Source organism: Corvus moneduloides, chromosome Z (assembly GCF_009650955.1).
Source record: "Corvus moneduloides isolate bCorMon1 chromosome Z, bCorMon1.pri, whole genome shotgun sequence".
In the NCBI taxonomy this organism is placed as follows: domain Eukaryota; kingdom Metazoa; phylum Chordata; class Aves; order Passeriformes; family Corvidae; genus Corvus; species Corvus moneduloides.
In genome coordinates, this window is record NC_045511.1 from 70339920 (window position 1) to 70367572 (window position 27653).

General features: G+C 34.8%; 1 protein-coding gene across 1 annotated transcript in view; it reads left to right on the top strand.

The window, feature by feature from the left end:
* The window catches only part of FBXL17 (F-box and leucine rich repeat protein 17), a 275259-nt gene that overhangs the window by 72733 nt on the left and 174873 nt on the right, over positions 1–27653 (top strand). Inside the window, exons 5-6 of the mRNA XM_032095796.1 lie at positions 14328–14435; positions 22824–22954. Coding sequence (XP_031951687.1) covers positions 14328–14435; positions 22824–22954 — 239 coding nt within the window. The remainder of the gene's footprint in view (positions 1–14327; positions 14436–22823; positions 22955–27653) is intronic.

Here is a 27653-nt window from a genome sequence, read left to right on the forward strand (position 1 = left end):
AAATATCAAATCTAACTCATGTTCACATTCATATCATCATCACCTAGTTTCTTCTAATACCATTTGTAATGTCTCAGCCATGATTTTCTGGGCCTGTTTCAGGTTACGCCTCGATCTGATGATAGAGAGCAACGTGCTGCATTTCTAGTTTCTGTATCTGTGTGCATGTGTTGAAGCTGTAGATTCTCACTCCTTTGTTTTCTTCCATGCCAGTGAGGGCCCTTATGAGATGATTTGTCTTCCTATTTTAGTTTTTGGCCTTGGAATTGTAAAATTGTTTAATCCAGATGACAAAAAGGCAAATGGATATCATTAATATATTTAAGTGCCTCCCTGACTGTACTTTATTTGTGCTTATTGCTGCATATCCTCAGTTTCTTTTTGCCATCTGCATCCTGCCAGCCTCTTCAGACTTAACTCTGATAGATCAAAACTAGCAATGTAAATTATGCCAAGGTATATTAACGTATGTATGATTTTCTTACCAAAGAACACCAAGAGCTTCATTGGATGCCCTTTCAGAGAAGAAAAAAACAAGATTGCTTTAAATATTCTGAGAACAAATAAAACACAACAAAAAGATCTTTCTACTTTTGTATTCTGAAAATCTACTTGGTAAAAAGTCTGTTAAAAAAAAAGCAACTCATAGAAATGTTTGTTATGAAGAATTTGAGTAGATAGTCTGTTACCAGCTATAAACACCTTTCCTTTAATGCCTTCTGGAAGTAATGGATTTTCCTTGCTATTGTGATTAGGACAAAGCAAAAGTTGCTTTTTTTTTTTTTTTTTTGTTTTTTTTTATTTTTGGGGTTTTTGTTGGTGTTTCTTAGTGCAAGCATTAAAAAAAAATTATGCCTTAATTTCTACCGTAATGTTTTAAATTTTTGTCACTAGACATAGTAGTGTATCATTTGCAGCTAAGCAAAGAAAGACGTACAAGGAATAAAGTATAGACTGTGCAGAACTTCCACTTGGTTTGCTTTTTTCTGGGCTGGAGAAGATTGTCTGCTAAAATCTATAAATTAAATTTCCACTGAAGTATATGCAAGGATGTGTATGTGTATCTACACAATATCAATTTTTTTTTAACCAAAGTATGTTTTGAATCCGAGTCTTTGCGTATATGAATATTAAAGTTCTATTTTAGCAGCTTTATGGTTTTTTTTTCTTTATTGTTGCTGTGTTTGGAGGTTGCTCCTACCAGTTACTGCTGATATCAAACTGTGATTGTAATGAAGTAGTCAATCACAATAGTGAATGCAGAAGATTACCATTTTAATGACTAATTTTCCTGCAACTTGTCATTGTAGTCCAGTCCCATTTATGTAATAATTCTCACAGGATGTGTAACATGTTTACTTCCTACCATAAAATTTCATGTAGAGCTCTGTACCAATTCATAAATGTACGGACAAGACTCTAAAGCTGCTAAAGAGAATCTTGATGTCCAGCCTGTTCCAATAGTGCCTGTGCTGAGTAGCCTGAATGTCCAGTGGCTGCAGTGCTGAGTAGATCAGAAAACGTGTAAACAATTGTATTTCATACAAGTGTAAACCAGAGAACTGTATTAAATCACATCCTCTTCCTATCTGTCTTTTCATCATGTCTGATGCATTTCAGGTTTTTAACTAATTCATACCTTAAAGCTGGTTCTGCTTCAGATTGATAGAATATGTCCATGTCCTGCTTGATCAGACTAATGTACCAGAGGTTTATTTTAAATTAAATTACTGGTAATGCATGCAGTTCACCAAGTAAAAAAAATGTGAAGAAAAAACCCCTTCATATTGCTTCTTATTATTGAGTATTTCTGTTTAGTGGGAGCTTTGTTGTGTAAAGATCATATATAAATCAAACTGAAACCATTTCCACTTCTGTGCAATATTTCTCATTTTCAGTGATTGTAAGCTTATATTACACTTCCCAAGAGCATCTGAACTTGTGATTCTTTTTACAGATGTTTTAAAAAAATGTCTCCTCCAGTTAGGATTTGTATTCTGACTTTATATGTTTTGTATGCTAGAATAGTATAGAATATTATGTATTTTTCATTAATGAAACTTGAAGACTTCTAGTATTTGCAACAGGATGAATAAACATCGCTACTTAATACATAATACTTAATACCTAATATTATTGTTAGCCAGTAATAAAGGTAAAATACCATGTCTATTAACCTATATTGTAAGAAACCTTTTTTTCCTGCACTTTTTTCTTTTTAGAAGGGGGAGAATGTAATTTTGTTTTAACAGCTTACAATATCAAAAGGCAATCTGCAGGGCTGATTAAGTTTTCTGTATTCTCTGTCCTCCCTAAGAGACAGATTGAAATAATTCCAGCCAGTAACAATATTTGTATCTGAAATTTGAGTGACATTCTGTGTTTTGTTTTCTTATTTGTTTTAAAAATAATGGCTCATATTGAATAATGTGTGCTACCCAGGAAGACTAATATGTAAATATTATGTAATATGTAAATATATCTATTTTAAGAAGCTCTTGTGGTATCCCAGTGAATGATAATGTCCATTAAATGATTTGTTATTTTTGTGAGCTTAGCTATAAAATCCTGCTTTGATTAACTTAGTATTTTTCAGTAAAATACCTTCTCCCTTTTCTCCTTATGTAGTAAAGTTATTAAAGTATAAGAAATATTTTAATTATGATATGACTTTCTTAGTTGTAGTTGTAGCCATACAGTTGTAGTCATAGTTCTTCTGTCTTTGTGTTAACTTGTATTTATTACAATATGCAGGAAATTATTTTATTTCTTCTCCTGTTTCCTGTGTGACATGAGAGACCCATTGGTGATTAAAAAACTTCTTAATCCTGTGCTTCAGTTTGAAGACCATAAGCAACTTCAGACTTTTTCCTTCTCCCCACCTTAACATGTATTTATCCTATCATTTGTAACATATGGTGACCATATGATTCAACTAGAGTCTGCATAATCAGAACTGAACAGTTCTCTCTATGAAATTTGTATTGGTGCATTGGGCAGTCAGATTTTTGCACCTGTGGCCTCTAGTGGAAAATCTGGGGAAATCTTGTCCTTTTATGCTTGTGAAAGAGGAGGAGGAGATGAATCTGTAAATTGTGGAATGCCATAGGGTGGAAGTATCTTAGAGGCGGGATTGTAAGAAAGCTTTCTGGTATTTGTGCCAACTTGCAGTTTCTGCAGTAACAATCTAGATAATTGCTGGTGGCAGACGTAGGTAAATATTGCAGCTGATTATATCAACTTCATGATGTCATACTGTATTTCCATTGTGTATGGCTAGTATGAAACCTGAAAAATAAAACAAGGTTAGTTGCTTGAAAAATGTGATGCAGTCGTGAAGGCATCTTCACTGTGTTTTATAGTATAGAATGTATGGTGTATACATCCCCTTACATGAACCATGTGTATTTATTTCCTTATGTTTTCAACTGCTACAAGAGATTCCCCACTCATTACAACTACATGGTATCCGTGAAACTTTGAAGAAGCGATTTGAACAAGAATTGTTTAACTTTCTAGTTTTACTAAATGTTCCAAGCACCTTAACTTTATAAGAGACAACACTCATATTATTTTAAAATAACCAACCTGGTGGCCTTCTCTGTTGAAGTGACTACACCAGTGGATGGGAGAGGGGTTACAGATGTCTTTTATCTGGACTTCTGTAAACCCTTTGACATAGTTCCCGTACAACATCCTACTCTGTAAATTGTAGAGAGATGGATTTGATGAGTGGACTGTTAGATGGGTAAGGAAATGGTTGGATGTGTCATCCAGAGGATAATGATAAGTGTCTCAGAGTCCCAATGGACATCAGTGACAAGAGGTGTCCCCCAGGGGACAGGGCACGGGAACCAGTGCTATTAAATATTAATGACACAGATGAGTGCACCCTCAGCAAGTTTGCAGATGACACCGAGCTGAATGGTGCAGTTGACACTCCTGAGGGACAGGATGCTATCCAGAGGGCCCTGGACAAGCTCGAGAAGTGGCCCATGGGAATCTGATGAAGTTTAACAAGGCCAGGTGCTGGGTGCCAACTCAGGCTGGGCATGAACAGATCGAGAGCAGCCCTGCCCAGAAGGACTTGGGGGTGCTGGGGTGAGAGCTGGACATGAGCCAGCCATGGGCACTCCCAGCCCAGAAAGCCAAGTGTGTCCTGGGCTGCATCCAAAGCCCCGTGGGCAGCAGGGGAGGGAGGGGATTCTGCCCCTCTGCCCCGCTCTGGTGAGACCCCACCTGCAGAGCTGCCTCCAGCTCTGGGGTCCCAGCACAGGAAGGACATGGAGCTGTTGGAGAGTCCAGAGGAGGCCACCAAGGTGATCAGAGAGATGGAGCAGCTCTGCTATGAGGAAAGGCTGAGAGAATTGGAATTGTTCAGCCTGGAATAGAGAAGGCTTTAGGATGACCTAATGGTGGCCTTCCAGCCCCTGAAGGGAGCTCACAAGAAAGAGAGAGACTATTCACAAGAGCATGGAGTGACTGAACAAAGGGCAATGGACTCAAACTGAGAGTTGGTTTAGACCACATATTGGGAAGAAATTCTTTACTGTGAGGGTGGTGAGGCACTGGCGCAGGTTACCCAGAGAAGTTGTGGGTGCCCCATCCCTGGAAGTGTTCAAGGTCAGGTTGGATGGCACCCTGTGCAACCTGGTCTTGGGCAGGGTGTCCTTGTGCATGGCAGGAGAGTTGTAAGTGATTTTAAAGGCTCCTTTATGATAAGGTTACTTTTTCAATCGTATTTACCAACTCCTAAAATGAACATTTGATGCCAAGGCATCAAACCCATTTTTCCTCTTAAAGTTTATGGTGGTTTTCCAGGCTGAAGTAAGTACCAGGTATTTGCTGTCTGTGTGTGTTAACCTCAGGTTACAGGGGCTCTGTTACCACTATCATGTATATTAATGCTATGTAGATGTCACAATCTTGTGTTATTGAATGAATTGCATACTGGGAATATGCTTATGTTGAGTAGATGAAGGGATCTGGTTATAGATACATCACTCTTATATTAGTGTTTTGGCTTGCTTCATTTTTTTTAATCACTTTTTTTAACACTTTGTTTCACTGAGGAAGCTTTTTTAGACCTAGTGAAGAATATGAAGAATACTTACGCCTGTAGCATACCACACCGCAGTGATGCATATAGTAACTTTGGGTAAAAGGAGAGTTACAGTACCTTCATACTGTTCTGTTTCTTTGTAATGAACAGAAGCTTTAATGTGTGAGAATCTGTCAGAAACAATTGGTTCTGAGTTGGTATTGTATGATAGCAGTGAGAGGGTTGTCTAAGTTGGTATTTAAGTTTTTCACATGAAATAAAAACACTGAGAGAATAATAGATTAGTTTTGCCTATGAGAGGGATGTGACAACAAAAGAGACTTATGCTACGGAGGTGGTGGTGTTTTTAATGAAAGAAACATGGATTTTTCAGATTCTTGACCAGGGAAATTAAAGGGTTTATTTAGGCATCTAGGAGGCCTTCAGAAGGTAATCAGAGTAACGAGAAATGAAATTTGGTTTTATTTGTGAAAAGGGCAATGTTCTTGGAATAAACCAAAAAAAAGTAGATGTAATGGTATTTGATATTTTATTTATTATTATATTTATATAATATTTAATGGCCAAGACCTCCACTATTTGTGAGCATTAACCATGCTCTTGTGAGGCCATTTTAGAAGGGACACAGTATGAGCGTAAAACAGTTGTTAAATGAATGTGTACTGTAAAATAATCTTCCAGCCCCTTTCAAAGCCTTGAAGTTGTGGTAAACAGATATATTTGCCAGAGTAAATGAATTTAATGGGAATGTGTAAGATCAAATTGCACAGATGAAGTGAAAATAAAAGTTAATTTCTTTCAAAAAGATTTTAGGTGGCAATGAGATTATTCTATTAGGGTGAACAGTAAAGCTGTCAAATAAACTGGGGTTTTGTGGGTTTTTTTTACTCATAATACAGAATAGGAAGTATACTTGTATAGCTCTGGGGGCCTTAAAAGTGAGGGTAATGCAAAGTCACTTTCTGTTCCAGAGAGGATGAATATTTTATTCATACACTTCTTTCACAAGGAGGAAATACTAAGCCACTAGACCACTAAACCATGGACCTATTTTGTGGTTAAATGGAAATTTTTTCTTCCTTTGTATTCAGAATGATACTAAATTAAAATGCTTGAGCATTTCTTTGCATGTTTCATATTTCTTAGCATGTGGACACATTAGTCTTTTTGACTGAGTGTTATGAAAAGCAAAGGGAAATATTATTTAATATTATTTTTAATTTTTAGAATTATCATGCATTCTTCTGCTTAAAAAGTACATTGAGAAATATTCAGTTTTCCTTTAACCAGTTGTGAATATACAGTATTCCTGATGTGTGACTCTTGTTACAAAATTTATATGGGAGTGGGTTCTCTCTTTTTTATTGTAATTTTCCTGACATTTTGATGTCTATCAGGTTATGTATATGTGCTGTTTCATGAAAGATGTTTAGTTTTGGAAGCAGTGTTTTCCAAGTCCAGAGTAAACACATTTTGACAAGAAATTTTCTCTTTTGGTAGGATGGCAGTATTTTTTAAGATGAAGAATTGTTTTTGCAATTTTATTTGCATTTTGCAACAAGTTAGGGTGTGCTGATAGTCTTGTTCAATACAAATGCATGTAAACTGTAGTTAATAAAATTGTGAGATAATGGGAATCAGAGATAATTTATGTTGAGAATTTAAATTTGTTTTCTAACCCAGATATTTAAACCTGTTTGAAGATAGTAGTTGTCTACAGTTACTTATTATTTCAAACTAAATATGTTCCAGGTGTGTTGTTTTGTTTAGTACTAAACAATTTGCTGGATAAAATAGACCAAAAAAAAAAGAACAAGTCATCTTGTGATGACTCATATCAGCAGTAAAAAAAAGAAAATAAGATTAAAAAGTAATACTCTGTGCTACAGAAATGGAAGGAATACTTTGTGCTGCCTTTAATGGAGGCAGTTAGAGTTCTGCATCTAAAAATCATGTTGGAGTAATTAAGAAGGATTTGTATACGCTTTCACTATTATCAAGATAAAACAGGAACACTGGTCTTTATAGCCAGTTGTTCAATCCTCTTAAAAACTGGGGAGAAACTTTGTAAATCCACATGCATTCTAAAAGGGTACATAATTATAAAATTATTATGCCCTTGAGTATTGAATTGAGTGTACTGCAAAATTGTTGGGTTTTTTTTCATACTTAAGGTGTTTTGAATAAGTTGATGTTGCCATAACGTAGGTGATGAGGCCAGCTGGTAAGCATAACATAAAATGCTCCTTTCAACTCTTCAGTCCTTACACTCTCATCTGTCTTTTCCTCTTGTATCATGGGCAGATAGTGATACTAACTCCTGGAGTAATGCATACGGATGAAGGCAAGGACAGCAATTCAATCCTCTTTACTCTTCTCCTCCCCTCAAATGTGAGGCTAGGGTAGTGTAGTGTTACAAAATGCCTCAGAGCGAGTATATTCTCATGAGGTCTGAGGTAGCAGGGGTGCACAGGGCATTTAAAAATTAAGTTGATGTTAAAATACTTTAGAAGAATTTCTGTTTTTAACTTGTTTGTAAAAAGTCACTTGTGCTGATGGATTAATTAATTCCTTTCAGTTAATAATGGAACATGTTTTGCAGCCATTAGTAAGCAGCAATGTTTTATTTTATGAAAGACCGCACATATGTTTTGTATAAAGATCTTTTTTCTAATGAAAAGAAACCGCTCAAACATAAAAACCAAGATTGTGAAAAGATTGAAGATCTAACTGAATCTTTAAAAATGTATTTTAAAAAATAGGGATCATTTCCTTTTCAGTTAGTTTCCTTCAAAGATGAAGGAATAGAAATATTTATATTTCTCTTTTGGGTGCTCGTAGAAATTGGCAGTACTACTGCAAGTTAAAGCTGGAAGTTGTTGAATTTCTGTTTTGATTCAGCAAATGGTTGCATTTGCTGAAGGTGAAGAAATATATTGTGGCAGTTAGTTAAGATGAGCCTTGCCTTGTGCTGTTCGCTAATGAAATTTGGGTGTCCTAAGAACCTGAGCATGATGACAGATTATCCATGCCTTATTTTTGTCAGTTTTCTGTAATTGCAATATGAGGTTATGAATTAAATGCATGTTTGCCAATAATAATTACTTTGTCACAGCTTTTATGACAAATATAATTTAAGTTGATGCTTGTGGAAAGCAGGCAGTGTATCAGTCCTGTTGAATAGGAAAGGTCCATTCCAGTTAAAGTTTTAAATAAATCTTTGAAACATAAACTTCATATTCCACCATTCCTGCTGTTTGTTTTCTGAGGGAAGTACACCAAAAGAGCCCTTTATTTGTATATAGCAATCTTTATTTCTGTGTGTTTGTAAGTTAAGTTTGTGCTGAATTACCATTAATTTAAAATGAGTTGGGTTTATATTCATGATCAATCTAATAGTATCATGTATTCCTGATAAATTTTATTATTAAAATATGGTTAGGAACAGATGCTAATGAGTGCCCTGGTTTGTTTGGTGGAACCATATGACTAAATCTGTGAGTAAATACTTTGAGTATTGCAGCCTCTTGTGGAAATTGATTTTAAAATGAAGTTGAATTTGTACTTGAATTCTAATGTAGTTAAATTATAACAATTTGCTTGTGCTTTCCTACTCACTGGACTAGGAAGGTATCTATAATCTTAAATATTTTAAAGTATATGCTTTAGTTTAACTGTGTAAAATTTAACAGTATTCTACTGTAATATTGTGATCTTTCTTTTCACCCTCTGTTAAAAAGTAGTTTTACAAGTGTTAGTCAAAAGAGAGGCAAGGTCATCTTTCCCTTTGTGGGAAAGAGGCATCATCTGGTAATTTTAGTACAGAGATAGTAAGGCAAATTTTAAGCTATGTAGGAAGTACCTATGTAAGCACATACCTATACTCAAGCATCTTCTCTCAAAACTACTTCATTACTGTGATTTGTGATTTTTTTTTTTTTTTAGATTTTCATGTAATGATATTTAATTTCTTTCCTGCTGATAGAACAGTTGTAGCGTGACTGCCTTGGTTTACAGTAGATATTTTTTGTATATGAGCAATCTTTTTTGCTTTATGTTTCTTTTTTTGGTATGTATTGCACACTTGTGAATTTGGTTGAGTTCACCTGTGATCTGAATTAGTCCCTGGTAAATGCTTTTGCTCTGTGTGATTTGCCTGCATTTTGTGAAATTAATGTATTCAAGAAGTCTCGGTAAAAAGGAGTTAAACCAAAACCGTACCAGAGTTTAGCCTAACTGCACATTATGGTAGGTTATGGCACACAATGATTTCAGGGAAGACAAACCGGGGAAATGCGCACTGAGTATGTGATACCTTAAATACAGTATTGGGGGGTGTAGCCACGTGCATCATGCGGGGCAGGTTTCTGAGTGGGTGGCGTGTGGGCCTTAATCTGTAGCAGATAATAATGCACAGGTAAGGCAAGAAAGTTCTAGGACTGAATTGGCAGATGAGCTTTTTGGAAACTTAGTCTCTTTTCAAACATAAATTTTAGTAAACCCTCCCTGACTCTCCTCTTCTTCCTGTGCTGCCCAAAAAAAAGTTTGCTTAAGCTGGTGTCTGACCAAGATGGACAAAAAATTTAAGGAATAAGGAATTGGGAGAAAAGGGGTTTCTTCTTCCATTACTATTGCTTTGTGTAGTGCATACTTACCTTCATGACTGACTCTGTATTTACATGACAACATATTTTACTCTAGCAGAGTTTATTCTTCTGAGGAATATTTTACACATTTTTCCAACTTTTATTTATGTGTATTGCATGGAAAAAATGGCACGTTAAGGTCTAGTTACAGAAAGTGCAGTGCAAGAGAACAAGGTATTAGTTTTGTGCCAGTTGCTTTTTATATTCCTATCTCTTTTTTCTGTTTCTTCTATTTGAGCTTTTGTAGGTGTTTATTAATTGTGAGGATTTTTAGTTGGAATTTGAGTGGCTTTTATTATTGTACCTCAGTCTTTCTTATTAAATTATCATCTCTGCTTGTTCCTTTTTTGCACTTTCATTTATCGAATAGAATGTAAAATAAACATCTAATTCAGAGTAGGCAAAATATTGAATTTCTGTAAAACAATGCAGAACTGGAATTCATATATAATAGGCTGCAATACATAAAAAGAAAATGATTAAATCATATCTCACTTATCATAGATCTTTTTGATAGGAGCAAAATCTGTGCCATTAGTTCTAGACCAGCGTATTTCCCATTCACAATGCTTTAGTGCATAACTTATAAATCTGTCCTCATCATCCTATATTACTTTTTCAAAGCAAGCTCAACATGAAGCAAGACAGGATGAATGAAAGTCAATGAAGGTCGACTAGACAATCCAATTACTAACGATTCTTGGAAGAACAGTACTGTGGTATATAATAGAATTGTGTGTGAATTTCTGTCTTTGTTGACAAGGGTCATTTCTGTAGAACTGCAGTATATTTTTATGGCATTCTAGTTTTAGATTATACTAGTCTAGTCTGTTTGTATAATACATCAGAATGTCAGTTGTTTAAAAATTTGTTAGTTCACAGAAGCCTTATTTATACTACACATTTTATGTACCTGTTCTATCTCCTCAGTAGTGAAGATGTAACATACAGCTACCCGAAGCATAACAAAGAGGCACTGTTAAGGTGCATAATCATTGCATATATATCACCGCTAATTTTCCAGCATTTTTTTCATCACTCACTTACTTGTCTTTCATTCTGCTGAATAGATCATCTCCTGCAAGTGTAAAAAACACCTTCATACAGTAAAAGAGGTTACTATTTCTGGTACCTACTTCTGATAGGAATAGTGACCTGGGCTGCGTGTTGGAGGTAAATACAAAAGTTTAAGTTTGTATAGAAACCATTGGTGCTGCACACTGCAGATGATGAATAAGAAAAAAGCCTAGTTAAGCAGAAGAATAGATGTTTTCAGTCTTAGAAGCATCCTTGATCTTTAAATTTAACTTTGTTGCTTCTGTATCACAGAATCACAGAATGAGTTAGGTTAGAAAAACTTCTGGAGTCACTAAGTCCAACATTTGACCAAACATGTTGTCAATCACACCACAGCACTGAGTGCCATGTCCAGTCTTCCCTTAAACACCTTCAGGGACAGGGACTCCACCACCTTCCTGGGCAGCCCATCTCAGTATATGACTCTTTCAGATATGGCTGAAATTTACCTATTTTTTTCTCCTCAATACAAATAGGTCTAATGAAAAAAAAAAAAAAGCTTCTGCATGCAATCTTTGTATCATTATGGTTTTGAGCCATATATAAATAAGCACAGATAGGATTTAGTTATCTGTTATTCTGACTGAAGACTAGGCAATTTTACTATCATTTCCAATTTGACTATCATTTTACAAGTAAGTTTTTAAATAAACTCCAAATTACTATATGTTCTTGTTTTCCCCAAACCCTGCAAAAAGAAGAACAAAAAGACGTAATATAAATTTTACCTTTTAACCTTCTAGCAGATATTTAGATTACAGGTGTTTTTGTCTAGTGTTTCCATCTATAGTCTCTTACATTCCTCTTGGGAGAAGCCATTGTAGTGAAATTGCAAGTGTGTGTGTGTGTGTGTGTGTATGTAAATATAGAAATACATATACATATATTCCTTCCCAACTAATATAATCATAGGAGAGTCGAGTCATATTAAAAGTGTTTAACCAAACAGAATATCAAGTGGTCTTCATTACAGGCTGTCTGAATGGGAAGCATGTTATTAAAAAATCAATTGCTATAAATGACATAGGTCTGAAAAAGAAGTAATGAATTCATAGATACTGGTATAACAAAGAATGCTGAGAGGAAGTTACCGTGTTCATTGTGACAATTTTTACAGTGTTTCCCAATAACAGTTGAAGTCATCTTCTGCAGGTTGTGGAATTTTGTTGTCTGACAGCAAAAGACAGAAACTGCTTTTTTTATTTATAAGTCAAGATTTAAGAACAAATTGTTGTGTGCAGTAGCAAAATATGTGTCACACAGTGATTGTAAAGCATAATCAGGTGATGTCATACTCCTTTTGACTGGAAAATCATGAGGCTTGCTTGGCATACAGAGATAATGAAGAATCTTTTTCTGATTAGATGGATGCTGTATATCTAACAAGCACTGAAAAGCTTCACTGCTAATCTGTAAACTATTTAAGAAAAATGGTCATAATCAATTGTTATTAATTTTTATTAAAATTATTTTTTCCACAGGTTTTGTTTAGATTGGAGAAAATACTATAGTATGTAAAGAAGGTATTTTAAGACACAATAATTCTAAAATTTGCATTCAAAGTGTCCTTTTTCAAAGTCTTTATGCACCTAAATGTTAGCTGTAAGTAAGAAATCATTTGTAGATTGAAGGTTTAAGCTCTGTAATGAGTTTGTGATATTGGGCATTTATGCTATGGATTTTTCATTACTACATTTTCTTGATAGGTAGTGGCAAACCTGTCTGCAACAGAGAATTACACTTGAATCTTCTGTAGGGAGAGCAGACTAACATTGTAACAGAATCCTTCTCTAAGATCATTCGCTGAATAAGAGGTTTTAATTTATTTTCTAGAGGAGATAGACTTTTTTTTTCAACCCTGGTTTGGTGCTGGTAGCATCATGGCAGCTGCAAATCTCTAAGTCTTTGACTTGTGATAATGTTTGTCAAAGGTTTTTGGTAATTAGTTGGCGGTCCTTATCTGAGAGGAGTGTGCAAAAATAAAAATGTTAGACTGTGTCAGATCAAATCAAAGAAGAAATTTCTTACTACACTGGTTTGCTTTTGTTCATGCAGGCAGACCTGAGACATGGGTCTCTGCAGATACCCCATGATCACCACCCAATTTGTGATTGAATCTGTTCAGCTGACCCTTTTTCCTTTCCTTTTGGCCTGTTTTGCATTTAATCAGGTTCTAAATACAGAATCCTAAAAGGCTTGCCTTTTACTTTTATTTGGCAGATGTGCAGCAATAAAAATCTCTGCTCATTGAGAAATTGTTGCTTTGAGAAGATGCACTAGGTCTATAACAATATTCAGTAACCCCAGAGCAATACAGCTTTTATGAGGTAGTGGGCCTGTAAACCCGTATCTCTGGGTTATCTTTTCAGAAGTTTTTCTGCCAGAGTCCTCACCAAAGTCACCATATGCTGCCAGGCTGCAGGAAAGTGACATGTCGGGCAGGTTGGAACTCTGGGTAATGGTGATCCACAGCACAGCAGGAATAGTGTTTCTATATGAATTCACCTGGGGCTCAGCTATGCACTGGGTATTTCAAAACTTGTTTTGCTTTTGGGTTCTGTGGTAACAGGAAGACATCCTTAGAAATTCTGAATGTTCTCAGCATTCGGGAGTTATGATTCCAGACACGGTGAGACATTCCTGAGCAGTGTAGCTGGAAAACACAGGCTTTGTCCCACAGTCATTATATAGTTTTTCATTACTGCCATTTGCACTGGGAATATATATATCTCAGGGGAAAAAAAAAACCCCAAAAATAAAGCTAAGTTGTTTAAAGGAAGGTGTGTAGGTGTCATAAGTGTACTTAACATCAGTGTTACATTCTTCATGAAGTTCCTTTTGATCATTTAGTCTACTTACAAAGCAATGCATTTATACAATGGATTTTGTTTTATAGTTATTAAATTTACTAGACAAACTTAATTATAGATGAAAAATAGTTGTTTAAATAAATAAATCTCAATAATAAACTAGGTAACATCTCCTATTGGCTGATAACTGACACAGTGGTATATTACCACTGTGATTACCAAGTCTCATGTGAGAAACAGATGTAATATTACCTTTAATTTGAAATCTTCAATAGCTGTGTTTTAGTAAAAAAGGAATATAAGAAAAGGAATATAAATTTAAGATAGCACACCATTCAAATTCTTTGCAGAGTCAATGATGGGTATAGCATGAGTGTACAGGATGACAATAACGAATTTTGTGTATAGTTTATGAAAATAGTGGATAGAATTGTCTCTTGGGTTATTTGCACATAAATAAGATGACAATAAGATTTGAATTTGTGGCTATCATCTTCTCTTGCCTTGTTTCTTGTTTTCTCTGCCTTCTGCCAGAAGTGTGTATATATCCATGCAAACTGTGCATACTCAATGTTTTCTCTTAAACTCTTGAAATAAATAATAGTAGTGGTAATAATAATACTAAAAGTCTAAATGAGCAGCTTGCCAACATTATGTAGAAATTTCTTAAGCTGTATTAAGTATGTGCTTATACCACCTATTCAACTGTTACCTGTTTATCTTTTCTGTTAGGTGACAGATCAGTCAGTGAAAGCTTTTGCTGAACATTGCCCTGAGCTGCAGTATGTTGGTTTCATGGGCTGCTCTGTTACTTCAAAAGGAGTCATTCACCTTACCAATGTAAGTATCATAAATACTTTCTGCTAGTCATGAGTGTATTTGACTATAGCCATGTCATAGATATCAGCCAGGATAAGATTATGTGTATGATTTATAGCACTGACATGGACAGAAACGTGACTAAGTGAACTTTGCATTATTTGAGCAGTCACATTCAGATGTCACTGTGTAAAAACATATACCAAAAATATATTTATGAGATTATACATTTTCTCACAACTAACAGTGATGTTCCGGTCAAAACTCTTCAAAATGCAAAATTGTGGCTGATTCCATCACAAACAAAACAAAATTCCATTTGAAAGTGCAAAATTCTTATTGCAAGAGATTTACACAGACCTCTGGTTGCAACAGTGTACCCCCCCATGTGCATACATTCTGAATATATTCATCTTCTTATTTTACACAGATAGTGTGACAGATACATTTTATTTTCTTTCCTTTTTCTTTTGCATAAGAGGAGTGATGTGTGGAAGAACTAACTTGAGTGAACCTGCAGAAAGTAATTAAAGTGTTCAATAAAATGGATGACTTGGATGAGGTGGACAAACACCATCTAATTAAAATTTGTAACTGAAAGTAAATCCAGGGATCATGCAAACATGAAAATGGCTAAAGAGATCTTGAGGTAGGAAGTAGAGAGCATATTTAATGAAAATGGAGTGTGCCTGATGAAAGCAAAGGTTTTTTTGATGCAGCTGTGAAGCTCTCCTGTTGTTATACAGAACCATTCAGCATATCTGTAAATTACTTTCATCATTTTAGAGCTGCTTAGCTGAAGATACAGAAGAATTGAAAGCATTTTGGAACACATGCAAAAAGAAATAAGCCCGGGAAATTAATTTGCATGGTGAAGTTATAGGACCTCAAAGGATGCCATTTCGAAAGAACTGTGTATTGAAGTGATGAGTAAAAGGTGTGCATATCTGTGGGAGAAAGAAATGATAAAATTATTTTCATGTCTTATGAAAACTACAATTGTATAACTATAGGTTATATATACACAACATAAATATGGGAGGTGCACAATTTAGAAATTTGACATAAACAGTGTATGTAGTCCGACACTTTGTGGGAAATGTCCACAAAGATCACTTTTCAGCTACATGTTTTGGTTACTGCATTATTCTGACCTAGACTGAGTATTTAATAGATGTTATATGTCTTATCCTTCAACAAAGTGACTTTATAATCACATTTATTAGACTGAAGAAGAGTCAAGATCTTGACTTTTTAGATTAATTTGTATTTCTGATTTTCATGTGTTTAATAATAATAAATTATTAGAAATCCTGATTTACATAGGAGCAATCCTGTTGAACACACAGTCTTTCAGAAAATATCTAAGAGGCAGCTTAGACTCTTAGTATGTAATTACTTTGTAAGTAATTGGTGCATGTTGGGACTTGAGATTTAGGTATTTCAGTTTCCTTCCCTCAAGTTGGATCTGTACAACTCCTGTAGGCTGTGAATTCTGCAAAGACAGTGATGTGATAACACTGAAAGTTAGGGATTGCTTAACCTGGAGAATGCTCAAGGGAGACCTTACTGCAACCTTTCAGTACTTCAAGTGGGTTTGTAAGAAAGATGGGGACAGGCATTTTAGAAAGGCCGGTAGCAAGTAGTAACATTATCTGCTGCATATGTCTTTTCCAGAATTCATCTGTTGATGACATGATTTTTTGTTCTAACCATCATGTATTTCTATGATTACTTTTGTGTTGAGTACTTAACTTGTGCTTCGTAAGTGTTTAGTAATAATTCCAGTCTGGCATTCCTAGAGAATGTGGAATGTGCTCTTTGCTCTCCATGGCCTGTGAGTGTGTCCCTCAAGGCTGTGCAGAGCTACTTGCCTTCTGTCCTCCTTCCTGTGTGTGAACCGGAGATAACAGCAGTGGCCTTGGTTGTGAAATTGCTTTGATGCTGATGGATGTATAAAAATTGAGTGGTTTATTATTACTGTATTTTCCTCCTAGTAATGTTAGCTCTCTTTAAAAATACTGGCACTTGAAAAATTCTAAATTACAGTGCTGCTGTGTTGCAGAGCTTTTTTAATAGCTAATTGTGGGGTATGGAAGAGAAAGTGTTGGATACTTTAAAAAAAGAAGAAACATTCAGGGTTTATTTTCACTATTTTTCTACTGAACAGAATGACAGTCAAGAAAAAATTTGCTTTTTTTGAGCAAGACCATGTCATCACACTGGTGCCTCTTTTCGTTGAAGTTATTGTAAACTGAAAAAAGTCAGATAAAGTAAATAATAATTATTGGGTAAGATGAGAGGCACTTCATGTACATACACAGGAAGAAAGGGGAAAGAGGAGTGTGTTTATATGCAATTCACAGTTAGACTCAGTTGAAAGCAGTGGTTTGTTCTGATGACCTGAGTGTTTCATTTTCCTTTAGAGTTGTAATGTGTGAAACATAGTCACAAAAGAAGTGAATGGTCTCCTCCATGACACCAGAGTATTTAGTCCAACACTTATCAACACTGTTTCTGTGGAGAAGATCATGTGTAGTGTTGTAGTTTATCTTCTGTTTTCAGCATATCTCCACTTACTCTTATCTTTTTTTTTATAACTTTATTATTTACTTAGCTTTCCATGTATGATTTTTTTCTTGTTTGCACTCTTTCTCCCCTCCACACATCCTTGTCTCTCTGGAGTTTATCCCTGATTGTTTTTTACTATGCTTCTCCTGTGGGTGTAAAGATCTACACAAATGTGGGAAGTGCTTGTGCACACTAGGTCATTGTGTTGAAGACAGAACAACCAGAAGGGTAATTTTTTTTCATTAACGAGGTGGGAATAAGAAACTTTGTATTCTTAGTAGTGAGGTAGTGAGTTTTTAATGTTACGTCTTTGACCTCGAGCAGTGGCGTTTTCCTCCCCTGTTGTGGTAATTGCTTCTCAGCAGTTTAATTGTTGTAGTTGTAATAGAATTTTAACAGCTGGCATCAGCAAATCTTGACATCTAGATATAATTTTATTACCAAGCCACTTCCTTGGCTTCTTCCTTTGGTTTCTGATATATATGCAAGGGTAATTGCTTTGTAGAAGTATAACTCTGTGCTTCTACACCATGTACTTCTGACAGACTGTCTGATAAAGTTTGTTACAGACGCCTAATTATGCATGAATCCTTGTACAGAATCTCGGCAGGAAAAAAAATTCTAATTTATTCTGCTAATCACCAATGCATGAAGACAGTTAATCCAAGAACTATTTTTGGAATAATGGGATCTTCACTTTTTCTTCATCTCATAATACCCATGTCCAGTCCAACTTAGTGATACCTGAGTTGGTGTCCGGTATGAAGTCAATCAAAATTCAGAATTATGGAACAAATTCTTAGGGCTCATTCAGTGTAGACATCATCGGTATGACAGATACATAATGATAATCTACCCATGACAGGACTGATTTTGCAAGAGCCTTTCTGAACTGGGGTAAATTATGGTTTCTTTCTAGTAAATGATTTGTTTTGACACAAAGTGTTCTGCTTTATGCTCTTTTTATGGTAGTATTTCAGCATACCTTCTGATCTGAAAATCATTAAGCTTCCTGACTAAGGGCATGATTGCTGTTCTTTTGCTGGGTATAGAGAAAACAGTATTTTAATCAATTTGTATAATGAACTGGATTTCGTAAGATGGAATATGAATTTTTTCAATCTGTTTGCCTTTAGTAATATGCCCTTCTAAATATTAGTCTTCCAATCACAGGAAAAAGTCATTAAGTGGGGGTTTCTGAATACAGTGGTTCTGGGACATTCTTCATGAGTGTTGGCTTGATACTTTAACTGATGTGGTGCTGTGTAAGTGAACGTCTTTTGAAGAATTTGATGGTTGTACCCAACTGCCATTTTTTTAAATTAAGTAAAAAAGATGTTGCAGAGAAGACTGATTGCATGGTTCAAAGGGTTTCAGTGTCCTGTGTATCTATGAAACTTCCAATTCCCCCTCCCCCCAAAAAAATCATTAGAAGTACTTGACAGTAAATAACATAAAGATGTAAACTACAGCTCAGCAAAAATGTAATTCTACAGCAACTTTTAGAGTTTATAAACTGGAAATTAGTCTTATAGCACAAATACTATATGTGCAGTTTATATTATGTGCAAGTACCTCCTCTAGAGGTAATTAAATCTTTGTGCTTACAACACAGTTTTTGATTGTGTGTTTGTTTCTTAAGCAGTGGGACCTTAATGTTTCACAGTACCTCAGAATTTAAATTAAAACTTGTTAATATGCAAAACATTTAATCAGTCTGTGGGAAAATAGTCTCCTTTGTAGCTATTCAATCATTTTCCAATTCTTTAAACCATGTATGATTACTGTTCTAGGATCACAGTATATCTCAATCATGTAGTTCAGTTATAGCAGCTTTTCAGTAAAAATTAATGCACATGGCATTTTAAAAAATAGTTTATAGATTCTATTGACAGAATAATAAAAAGAATGTGGTTTACAGCTTTCTTCACACTGCTGTTTTTCATTTCCTGTGATTATACATTTGCTTTGGGAGACTAAAGTCCGAGAGCAGTTTATTCCCTGAAGGCATGTATACACAGAGAGTGTCAAGAAAATTAAGCTTAATTAGCAAAAGATGCGAGTTTAAAGCTCATTAAGTCCTTATAAGCACTTTCCTTCAGAAATAATTTGGCTGTCATACTGAAAAGGATTAATCTTACATGAATTGTTTAGTGGTGGACTTGGCAGTTTTAGGTTTCAGTTGGACTCAGGCTTAGAGTTCTTTTCCAACCTAAATGGTTCTGTGATTCTATTCTCTTCTATGATTTTTAAGGCAGCCTATTTCTACAGGAATTGTGAAAGTGTGCAGGGGGAAAATAATTGTGTACCCATTATGTTAGCAATTTCAGTACAATAACATCTAAATATTCACAGGAGTTGATACACCCACACTGAAAAATTACCTATGATCCCAATGGTAATAGTAATTTTCAATTACCTAAAGCACTGCACATATTTTAATATTACATGTTTCAGTAGTCAATATAGAAATCTTATTAGTTGCATGACAGTCACACAAACAGTATGATAATCTCTGAATCTTAAAATAAGTCAGTTGGCATAAAATTTCATTTAAACCAACCAACAAAAGTATTTTAAAAACCCAAAGATTTTAACATATTTTAAAATATTTGAGATCCAAAAGTAATAGGTAATAATCAGTAATTTCAGCAAAAATGTGTTTATATATATCACACAAAATTAGTTTAAATGTTGTTGCTTTTTAAAAATTCTGTTATTTTCTGTTTCATATGTTAAGCCCTCTGCCTACTATTTGCACTGTGTGTTTTGTAATATTAAATATTCCTTTTTCAATTAAAACGTTTTGGCTGACGTAGCTGAGTTCAAAGTTTAAATTCTGCTCATGCATGCTTATTTGCAAAGCTGTAAAATTAAAAGTTCAAGAAAAGTTTGAATATCTGTAGAATGGCCCTGAAATTGCTCAGTAAAATGGTGTTGCTGCATGAACAAAATTTGTTTTGGTTAAAAAAAAAATTATGCATCCTAATTCCATAAGATCAAATATTTAAGTCACAGAATATCCTCTTTCTGCTGAAAAAAATGCTATTTAAAGGTACACTATTTTAATCTCAGAATTTATGAACGCACTGAAGAGCCTAGCATCTGTTTTTCAATTGTCTTCTTTAGCAAAGTTTGCTTTTTCTTTTTAATATCACACTAATTTCAGCTGTGAGGGTTAGTATGAGAATGTAAGACTGATGTATTTTTCTCTTCAAATTTTTTTATAGTACTGATTGAATCATAGTAGTGATTGTAGCCTTTCCCCCCTAAAATTACTTCTCAGGTAAAATATAAGATAGGAAATTTTTCATTAAGGTACATCTATCTATTTTTTTTAAAATGAAAAATGATTGCATACACAGTTATAACAGTTCTCTCACCAGGAATGAGAGTTGATACCTCTAACTTAAGTAGGCAGGGAGGTATTCTTTTCTCTGTCATATTCAGATTGATCCAGAATTGTCTCAAAAGGGAGTGTGCATCCAGTTCTGCAGGTCTTGAAAACCATCCACACATCCGTAGTGGCAATTTCAAGGTTGTAGAGACCAAATTATACTTGAATGTGTATCAATCTGAAGCAGTCTCTTCAAACTTCTAAGACACAGAGGTTTTCTGCATCGACTATGTTGTGCATGAGAAAAAGAAGAATTAACTTACCAAGTAGGTCAGGTGTCAGGGAGGCTGTTTAAAATGAAGGAATGTGACAGTAAAAAAGGCAAGTGATGGTTGAGTTACTGTATATTGAATATAATGATAGACTATTACTAGTATGAAGGAAAGAAGCAATGAGGAAATGATCATTCTCCTGTGATGGTAAAGGACAAAATCTGCCTTGAAAACCCTATTAATTTAGTGGACAGGAATACTAGGAATTCAGTTTAGCTTTTGACTCCACCCATGCAATGCCGAAGTTTTTTTCCTTGGGAAACCACAAATGCTTTCTGCTGTATTTGTCATTGCATCATTGAGGTAGATAATATACTGTAACCTCTTACCTTATTTGAAACCATGTTTTTTAGGCACTTTTAAAAGAAGCACTGACCTCTCTCCATGCATTGATACTTCAGTGAAAATTTGTGTTTTTTAGTCCATAAGTAATAATAATGATGAAAGAATCACCAGTATTGTCATCTTCTCATAAGAAGAATGTTGTTGTGAAAGAAAGCTTGGGGTTTTTTTAAGTGGGAAGATTTTCTACTTGACTTTTAAGTCTCCATAGTTATTTAATGTAATGGAACATACTTATTGTTGAATTGTCCAGCAGGTGTATTTTCTGTGTCATAGGCATAGTCCACATTATTGCCAGCATGGGTTAAAGGCTGAAATATCTAATATGAATAGCTTTATGAAGGTGAGGAAATTTACAGTTGCTGTAAGCTTCCCCTTCTTGTAATTTATGCAGGAAAAAATGAGAGATTGGTTATGAGCTTTTTTGGGGCACATAGAAGATAAGGCTTTTAAATTTAATGCAATAGCAGTATGTATGGAATGAGAAGAGACCAAGCTTGTAAAAGGCGTCTATTTTACCAACACAACATCAATCACTATATACTCTGCTTCGTAATATGCAAACAAGTTTATCAGAATTTCAGGGGGAATACAGCGAGTATCTCCACAGTGATACCTGTGGTAGTATCATAATAATAGGAATATTATTGTCCTAGATTCTGTAGACATACCTTGCCGTTGTTTCAGAGAGGTCAGGGTTCTTGATTTTATGTTTGTTTTGCAGAATTTTTGGGAACGGTATGTAGTGTATCTCCAGCTTTAGTTTAGAGACTGTTAAAAACTTAAAGAACAAAACTCCAGTTTCTGTAGAAGCTACATTTGAAGTCCTCTTTTTTTCCTTTTCTTTATTTCTTATCACCCCATGCTGCCACCTTCTCCCCCATTTTCCCCCACCCTAAATACATTGATTTAATAATTAACTACTGAAGTGGACCAATTATGTGATCTCAGTTGTATGCTTTTACCTAATCAAATCCTTAGTGACTTAAATCACTGATGAGGATCATTTTTTCTCTCTTACAGGGAAAGTAAATTTAATTAATGTGTCAATATTGCGTAATGCAATTATTTTTGCAGAGTATAACAGAGATTATTTCAGACAACTTAAAAAGCAAACAGTATTTGGAGGTTGTTGTGACTAAATTGATACTGGAGAAATCTGTAAAAATTTTTTTTTTTGCATCCATTGCTCATAAAAGTAGTAAAAGGGTTTGCTTTTGAAGGACACAAGAATGATTAACAGTAGTAATAAATCAGTTTAATCAGTGCATAACTCTTAATTATGTTGTTCTGTGACTCCCATGTTTTGTTGTTCAGAATATCCAATCTGTTATTGATAATGGTGCAGGTGAGACTACAGTATAAATACTGTATTTTCCAGGGAGTTTGTATTATTTGTTTACTTTGAAATCCTGATACTCTGGAGTCATTAATTGCATTCATTTGAATCAAAGCACAAATATGCTGTCTCACCTCCTTCCATGTCTTATTTTTCTTATGGCTAAATGAGTTTATATTTTACCTTGATATCTTACACTCCATTTATCTAAGAGGAGGGACTCCTAGGCCCTTATTGTAGGTTGTATTTCACCTTGAGTGAGAGCGTCTGGATTTCATGTAGTAACTGAGTGCCTGAATCACAAGTTTGCTCAAGCTGAGTTCTGTGAATATCTCTGGTATGTTTGGTTTTGTAAAAGATCTAGTAATTGTATCTTTCCTGACTAGCTTGCACATACTGTGCAATTTCCAGAAGAATTAAGTTTTTTCAACAATTATGTACGTGAATGAATTTCAGATTATTTCTTTCTCTCATATTTGTCTCAATAGCTAAGAAATCTTTCAAGCTTGGATCTGCGTCATATCACAGAACTGGATAATGAAACCGTGATGGAAATAGTAAAGAGATGCAAAAACCTTAATTCTCTCAATCTGTGTCTGAACTGGATCATTAATGACAGGTAACTTCATTATAGCATCCAAAAGCAGTGTAATGCAAATTTAACTAGTTGTGTTAGTTGAGAATAATTCCTCATGGCTTGGGGGTTGGAGGAGATTGATTAAAGCAAATGGTGTTTGCTGAGTGCTTATTCTTGCTTGTTTTAGGTAAATCATCCAGACACCTATTTTGTGGAGTGTTTGCCTATTTCTGCAATGGAGAAAAGTTTAGTTATGACTGGATGGCATCACTAATTTGTTTCATGCAGATTTAGGAGAATGTGCTCTGTACAAACGGTCACTGAAATGTTCAGTTGCAATTACTTCGAAAGGATTTAGACAAATTTATATGCACACAAACAATGAAACATACATTTGACTACATAAGTAAAAATAAATTGTTGCGAATTAAATATTGGAATTCCTGTATTTTTAGAAAGCAACAAGGTTGTTTGGTATGGTTAGTTTTGGGTTTTTTGCAAAGAACTGCAGAATGAGAATGAAAGGATAACTGGGTTATTGCCTAGTCTTTTCTTTTTGACCAGAATACCTCCTATCCTGCTGTATTCCAGTCTTTTCATCAAATAATTTATTTCAGCATTAAGTACGTGGACAAAGATTATGTATAGTTATATCACAGATCAGATGAAAAATGAAAAATACTGAGAATTTTAAAAGTGAACATTTTCTTTTAAAATGAAAAAAATGAGCAAAGTCAGTACTGGAGGGTACACAGGAAAGAATACTTTTAATTACTTCTACTGGACTATTTCATTATAACTGGTGCTTTAAATGAAAGGAGAGAAACATTTTAACAGAGAGGGCTTCTAAAACAGTTTCATATAAACCAGAATAATGTGTTCTAGCAGTTGTACTTCTTTCCCATGATTACTTTTTGGTTTTTTTAATAAGGTATGCTTTGTTCAAGGCTTTCAAAAGTCATTAAGGGTGTAGTGATGTGTAGATGAGCTCAGACTTTGGTGAAAGTGTAGTGTTCTAAAAGTAATAAAATTGCAATGTGTTCAATAGAAAGTACCAGTAAACTTTTGGCATGACTCCTTTTAGCCCTTAAGACAGTTTTTTGCATTTGTTGGTTTAGGTCAGACCTTTAATGCAACTTAATTGGTTTTGAAAGCAGTTAGTTGCCTCAGATCTTTCTGTCTGTAGGGCCTTATTTTCGTATGTGGAATGAGATTACTGAAATGGAAAGTTCTATGATAAGCTAGAAAAAAATAATAAGAATAAAAATGCTAATTAAAAAAACACGCAGTTTTCAGGTTTTAATTAAAGTACTTAGAAACATATACCTGTCTGCTTGAATGTTTTGAGTACAGCAATCTGCTAAGTTTGATCCAAACTGCTGTCAAACTGTTCTTGAAAATCTTTTACTAGAATTACTACAATAATAAATATATATTTTTAATTCTACATATATTACTCTAAAACTTCATACTGAATATGAATTATAAGAATTGTAAATCTTTGCAAGAAAAGGAAACGCTTTCCAGCAATGACAGATAACCTGCTTCTGTATGTAACTTTTAGTTGTTTATTTTTGTTTCTTAAGGTTTTCCATTTCATGTTTTTTTCTGATCATACTTGTCAGGACTTACTATAACAATTAAAGTTTAGCTATTTGAATTAGCTTCTAGTTAAAAAAAAAAAAAAAAAGGAGAATTTAGAAAATAATGAATGCCTCTGAAAATCTTATTCATAAGCAGTTATTTGACAATTCAAATATTTTTCCTATTTTAAAAGTGGCATAGAACTCCAAATACTAGTCTGAACTGAATAAAGTAGTTTTCTCTACTCCTCCTGAAAGATCAATTGAGAATAGTGGAAAATTATATAAAAGGAACATGATACAACCACAGGACTTTACTTGAGGTGAACACCAGTTTAACAGAGTATTTTGAGTGTACCGACTTTGAGGATAAAAGCGAGCCTTCAGAAGCTCAGAGGACTGTTCAGGTGCTTGGGTTTAAATGCAAATTAGTTTAAACTCAGTAAATTAGTTTCTTAATTATTCAAGCTTAATATTTTTTTTCTTTTTTTTTATTTGATGCCACTCAGTGGCTCCTAGGCAGAGGGAATCTCAGAGAAGATTCTGTGTCTTGGTACCTTTCCAATGCATGTGAGATAGTAGCAGTCTGATGTTTTTACTGACTCCTGGTTTCAGAATAAAGGTTAGTTCCACCTCTGCCCTGCTCGCCACCCCATTACAAAGCGGATTTACTTGTGAGATCCAACTACACAGGACTTGTATTCCAGATCCTTTCAAACTTAATAGGACAGTTTTTTGTTCACTTTAGAATACTGAGGGCTGGGGCTTCTTTAAAACCTTGGAAAGCTGTTCTATGACATTTTTTTTGTGCATCTTATTAAGTGTGAAAGAAAACTAGAAAGTTTTTAAAATACCTGTAACATACAGATGTGTCTTCTAAATCTGTCTTAAAGGCAGTTGATTATTGCTTGGCTGAAATAAGTCACTGGTTTTAAAACTTTATTTTAGATTTCATGATTGCTTCTAGAAATCCATTACAATTCTTTCCATAAGCAGGAGTATAACTCTAGAACACTTACAGTCCTTTCTTGCTTGTGACATGGTGTTAGAGTTAATCCTGTGATCATTACATTTCTTCTTAAATAACTGAAATTTTCAGAGTGTAAGAGCTCTGCTTGGCAGGCACTTGCTAGGATATTTGGTGCTGTGGTTCTTCTGCATATGCAAGAATTAATGAAGACTGTTATTTCTGTGTTTTGATCAGAGCTCTTTTTGGTTTTGGACATATGCATCTAGAAAGCTTATGCGGGGCAGTAAAAAAAATAATTTACTCTTACCTAACGGAAAAAGTATGTTCAATTGAGATACTCTTGGCAGTTTTAAAATGAAGGGAAAAGAGGTCTCTTTTGATGACTTGTAAAAAGTTTCTGAAAGTTGTGAGTTAAGCAAGATCAGAAAAGACCTATTAAAGTAATCTATCATAATGATTTCTTCTGTAAGTATTACAGATCACTCAAAAGCTTCATATACTGTTTTTCATATTGGTTAAGTTTGTTATAGAAACAATCATACTTCTTCTTTCAAATATGAACAAAACCAAGTTTGCAAATTCTTTTCATATGCACCGTGAGTAGACTACATCAAGTCTTTGCAATTGGAAAGGATTGAGTTCTTTGTACGTGGTGAAGTGAATAATATACTCTGAAACTTGCTTTAAGTAACCTTATCACCTTGAAGTTGTTTTTATGGTCACTGCCCTTGTTCTTTTGAATTTCAATTGATGAAGTCAAAATAGAACATCTAGAAATAAATCTTATGGGGGATTCAGGAAATGTAGTATGATGTGCTGGCAAAGTTTTCAGGAGTGTGTGGGTTTTTTAATAGTTTGAGGAACATCTGCTATTTATTATATCCATAATGATCAGGAAGCAAACAGCAGACAGTCTAACTTTTTTTGTGAATCTTATCACTATGGACTGAGAGTTGCAATTCACTTCAACCTCTGTGTTACATAATTCACCTAGGGACAAACATTTAAAAGCTGTGCAGTGATGATGAAGTTTTAAAGAGTGTTCTTACTTGCTTCAGTCGTCCTCTTACTAAAATATTTCCTTATATTTGTGTAATATTTGTATAGAGGATGTTTTCCAGCCCCTATTGTATCTATGTTTCTTCTTAGAAAGAAGGGAATAATGCAGATGAGGCAAGAAACTTTATTTACAGGTGCAGTGAGTTTCTTTTGTCCCATGGCACTGCCAGTCACCCAGAAGATTCCACCTGCAATACAGAATTATCAATTGGTTTTGCAGTCAAAGGACAATATTTTCACTACCATTTAGGAAGTTTAGTTCTTCTTCCCTTCTAGGTGGTGCCACATGTTCTTGTAATAATGTCTCAAGAGAGCTGTATTTTTTCATGTAATTTATTGCACACATTGTAGGTGACTTTGATAGCAAGTGCTGAGATTTTCAGAGCATCTGGACGTCGTTGAAAGCAAGTTATGGTTGCGACTTAGAAGCTAATATGCAATATCTCCATGCCACAGTACAACTGAGAATTTGTAATGACCTTGTGGTGGTATTGGTTACCACCACTGGACTTCTGATTAGTGATGGGGGGGAAGAGAGGCATTAATGTCCACCTCCCTGGGCTGTTAGCACAGATGGAAAACCTGGAGTTAGTCTTGTTATTCCATTTCTGAAAAGCTGCTCTTTCTTCTTTTGTGTTTCCATGAAAATCCACTATGGATAAACCAGAGTAGGCAGTGTAATGGGACAGTCTCCCCCTACTGTCCTGATTAAGATTTGTTGGTGAGGATTATGGTTGGAGTCCAGGATGGAGGAACTTGAAAATACAGACATTTCACAAGGAGAGTAGTCAGAAAGTCAATATACAAAAGAAATTCAGTGGAAACATGGTAATGGTTGGTAACCAGACCATAAGCCTGAAAATCAAGTTGTTTGTACAGCTGCAGAGTCAGGAGAAAGGAGGATTCACCTTCAGAGAGTCTCCATCTGCTTTATTTGACTGGGTCACTAATGCACTGCCAATTACTCAGGCCTGGATATCGTAGCTGTTGGCACAGAGAATATTGGGGTTTCCACGTTGTTACTTAGAGTAAATTGTTAATGTGGTCTTCTGTACATTAGAGAAGTGTTTAAAATTTTATGTTGACTGCCTACTGTGCATTCATGTAAACTCATGTAATCAGCATTGAG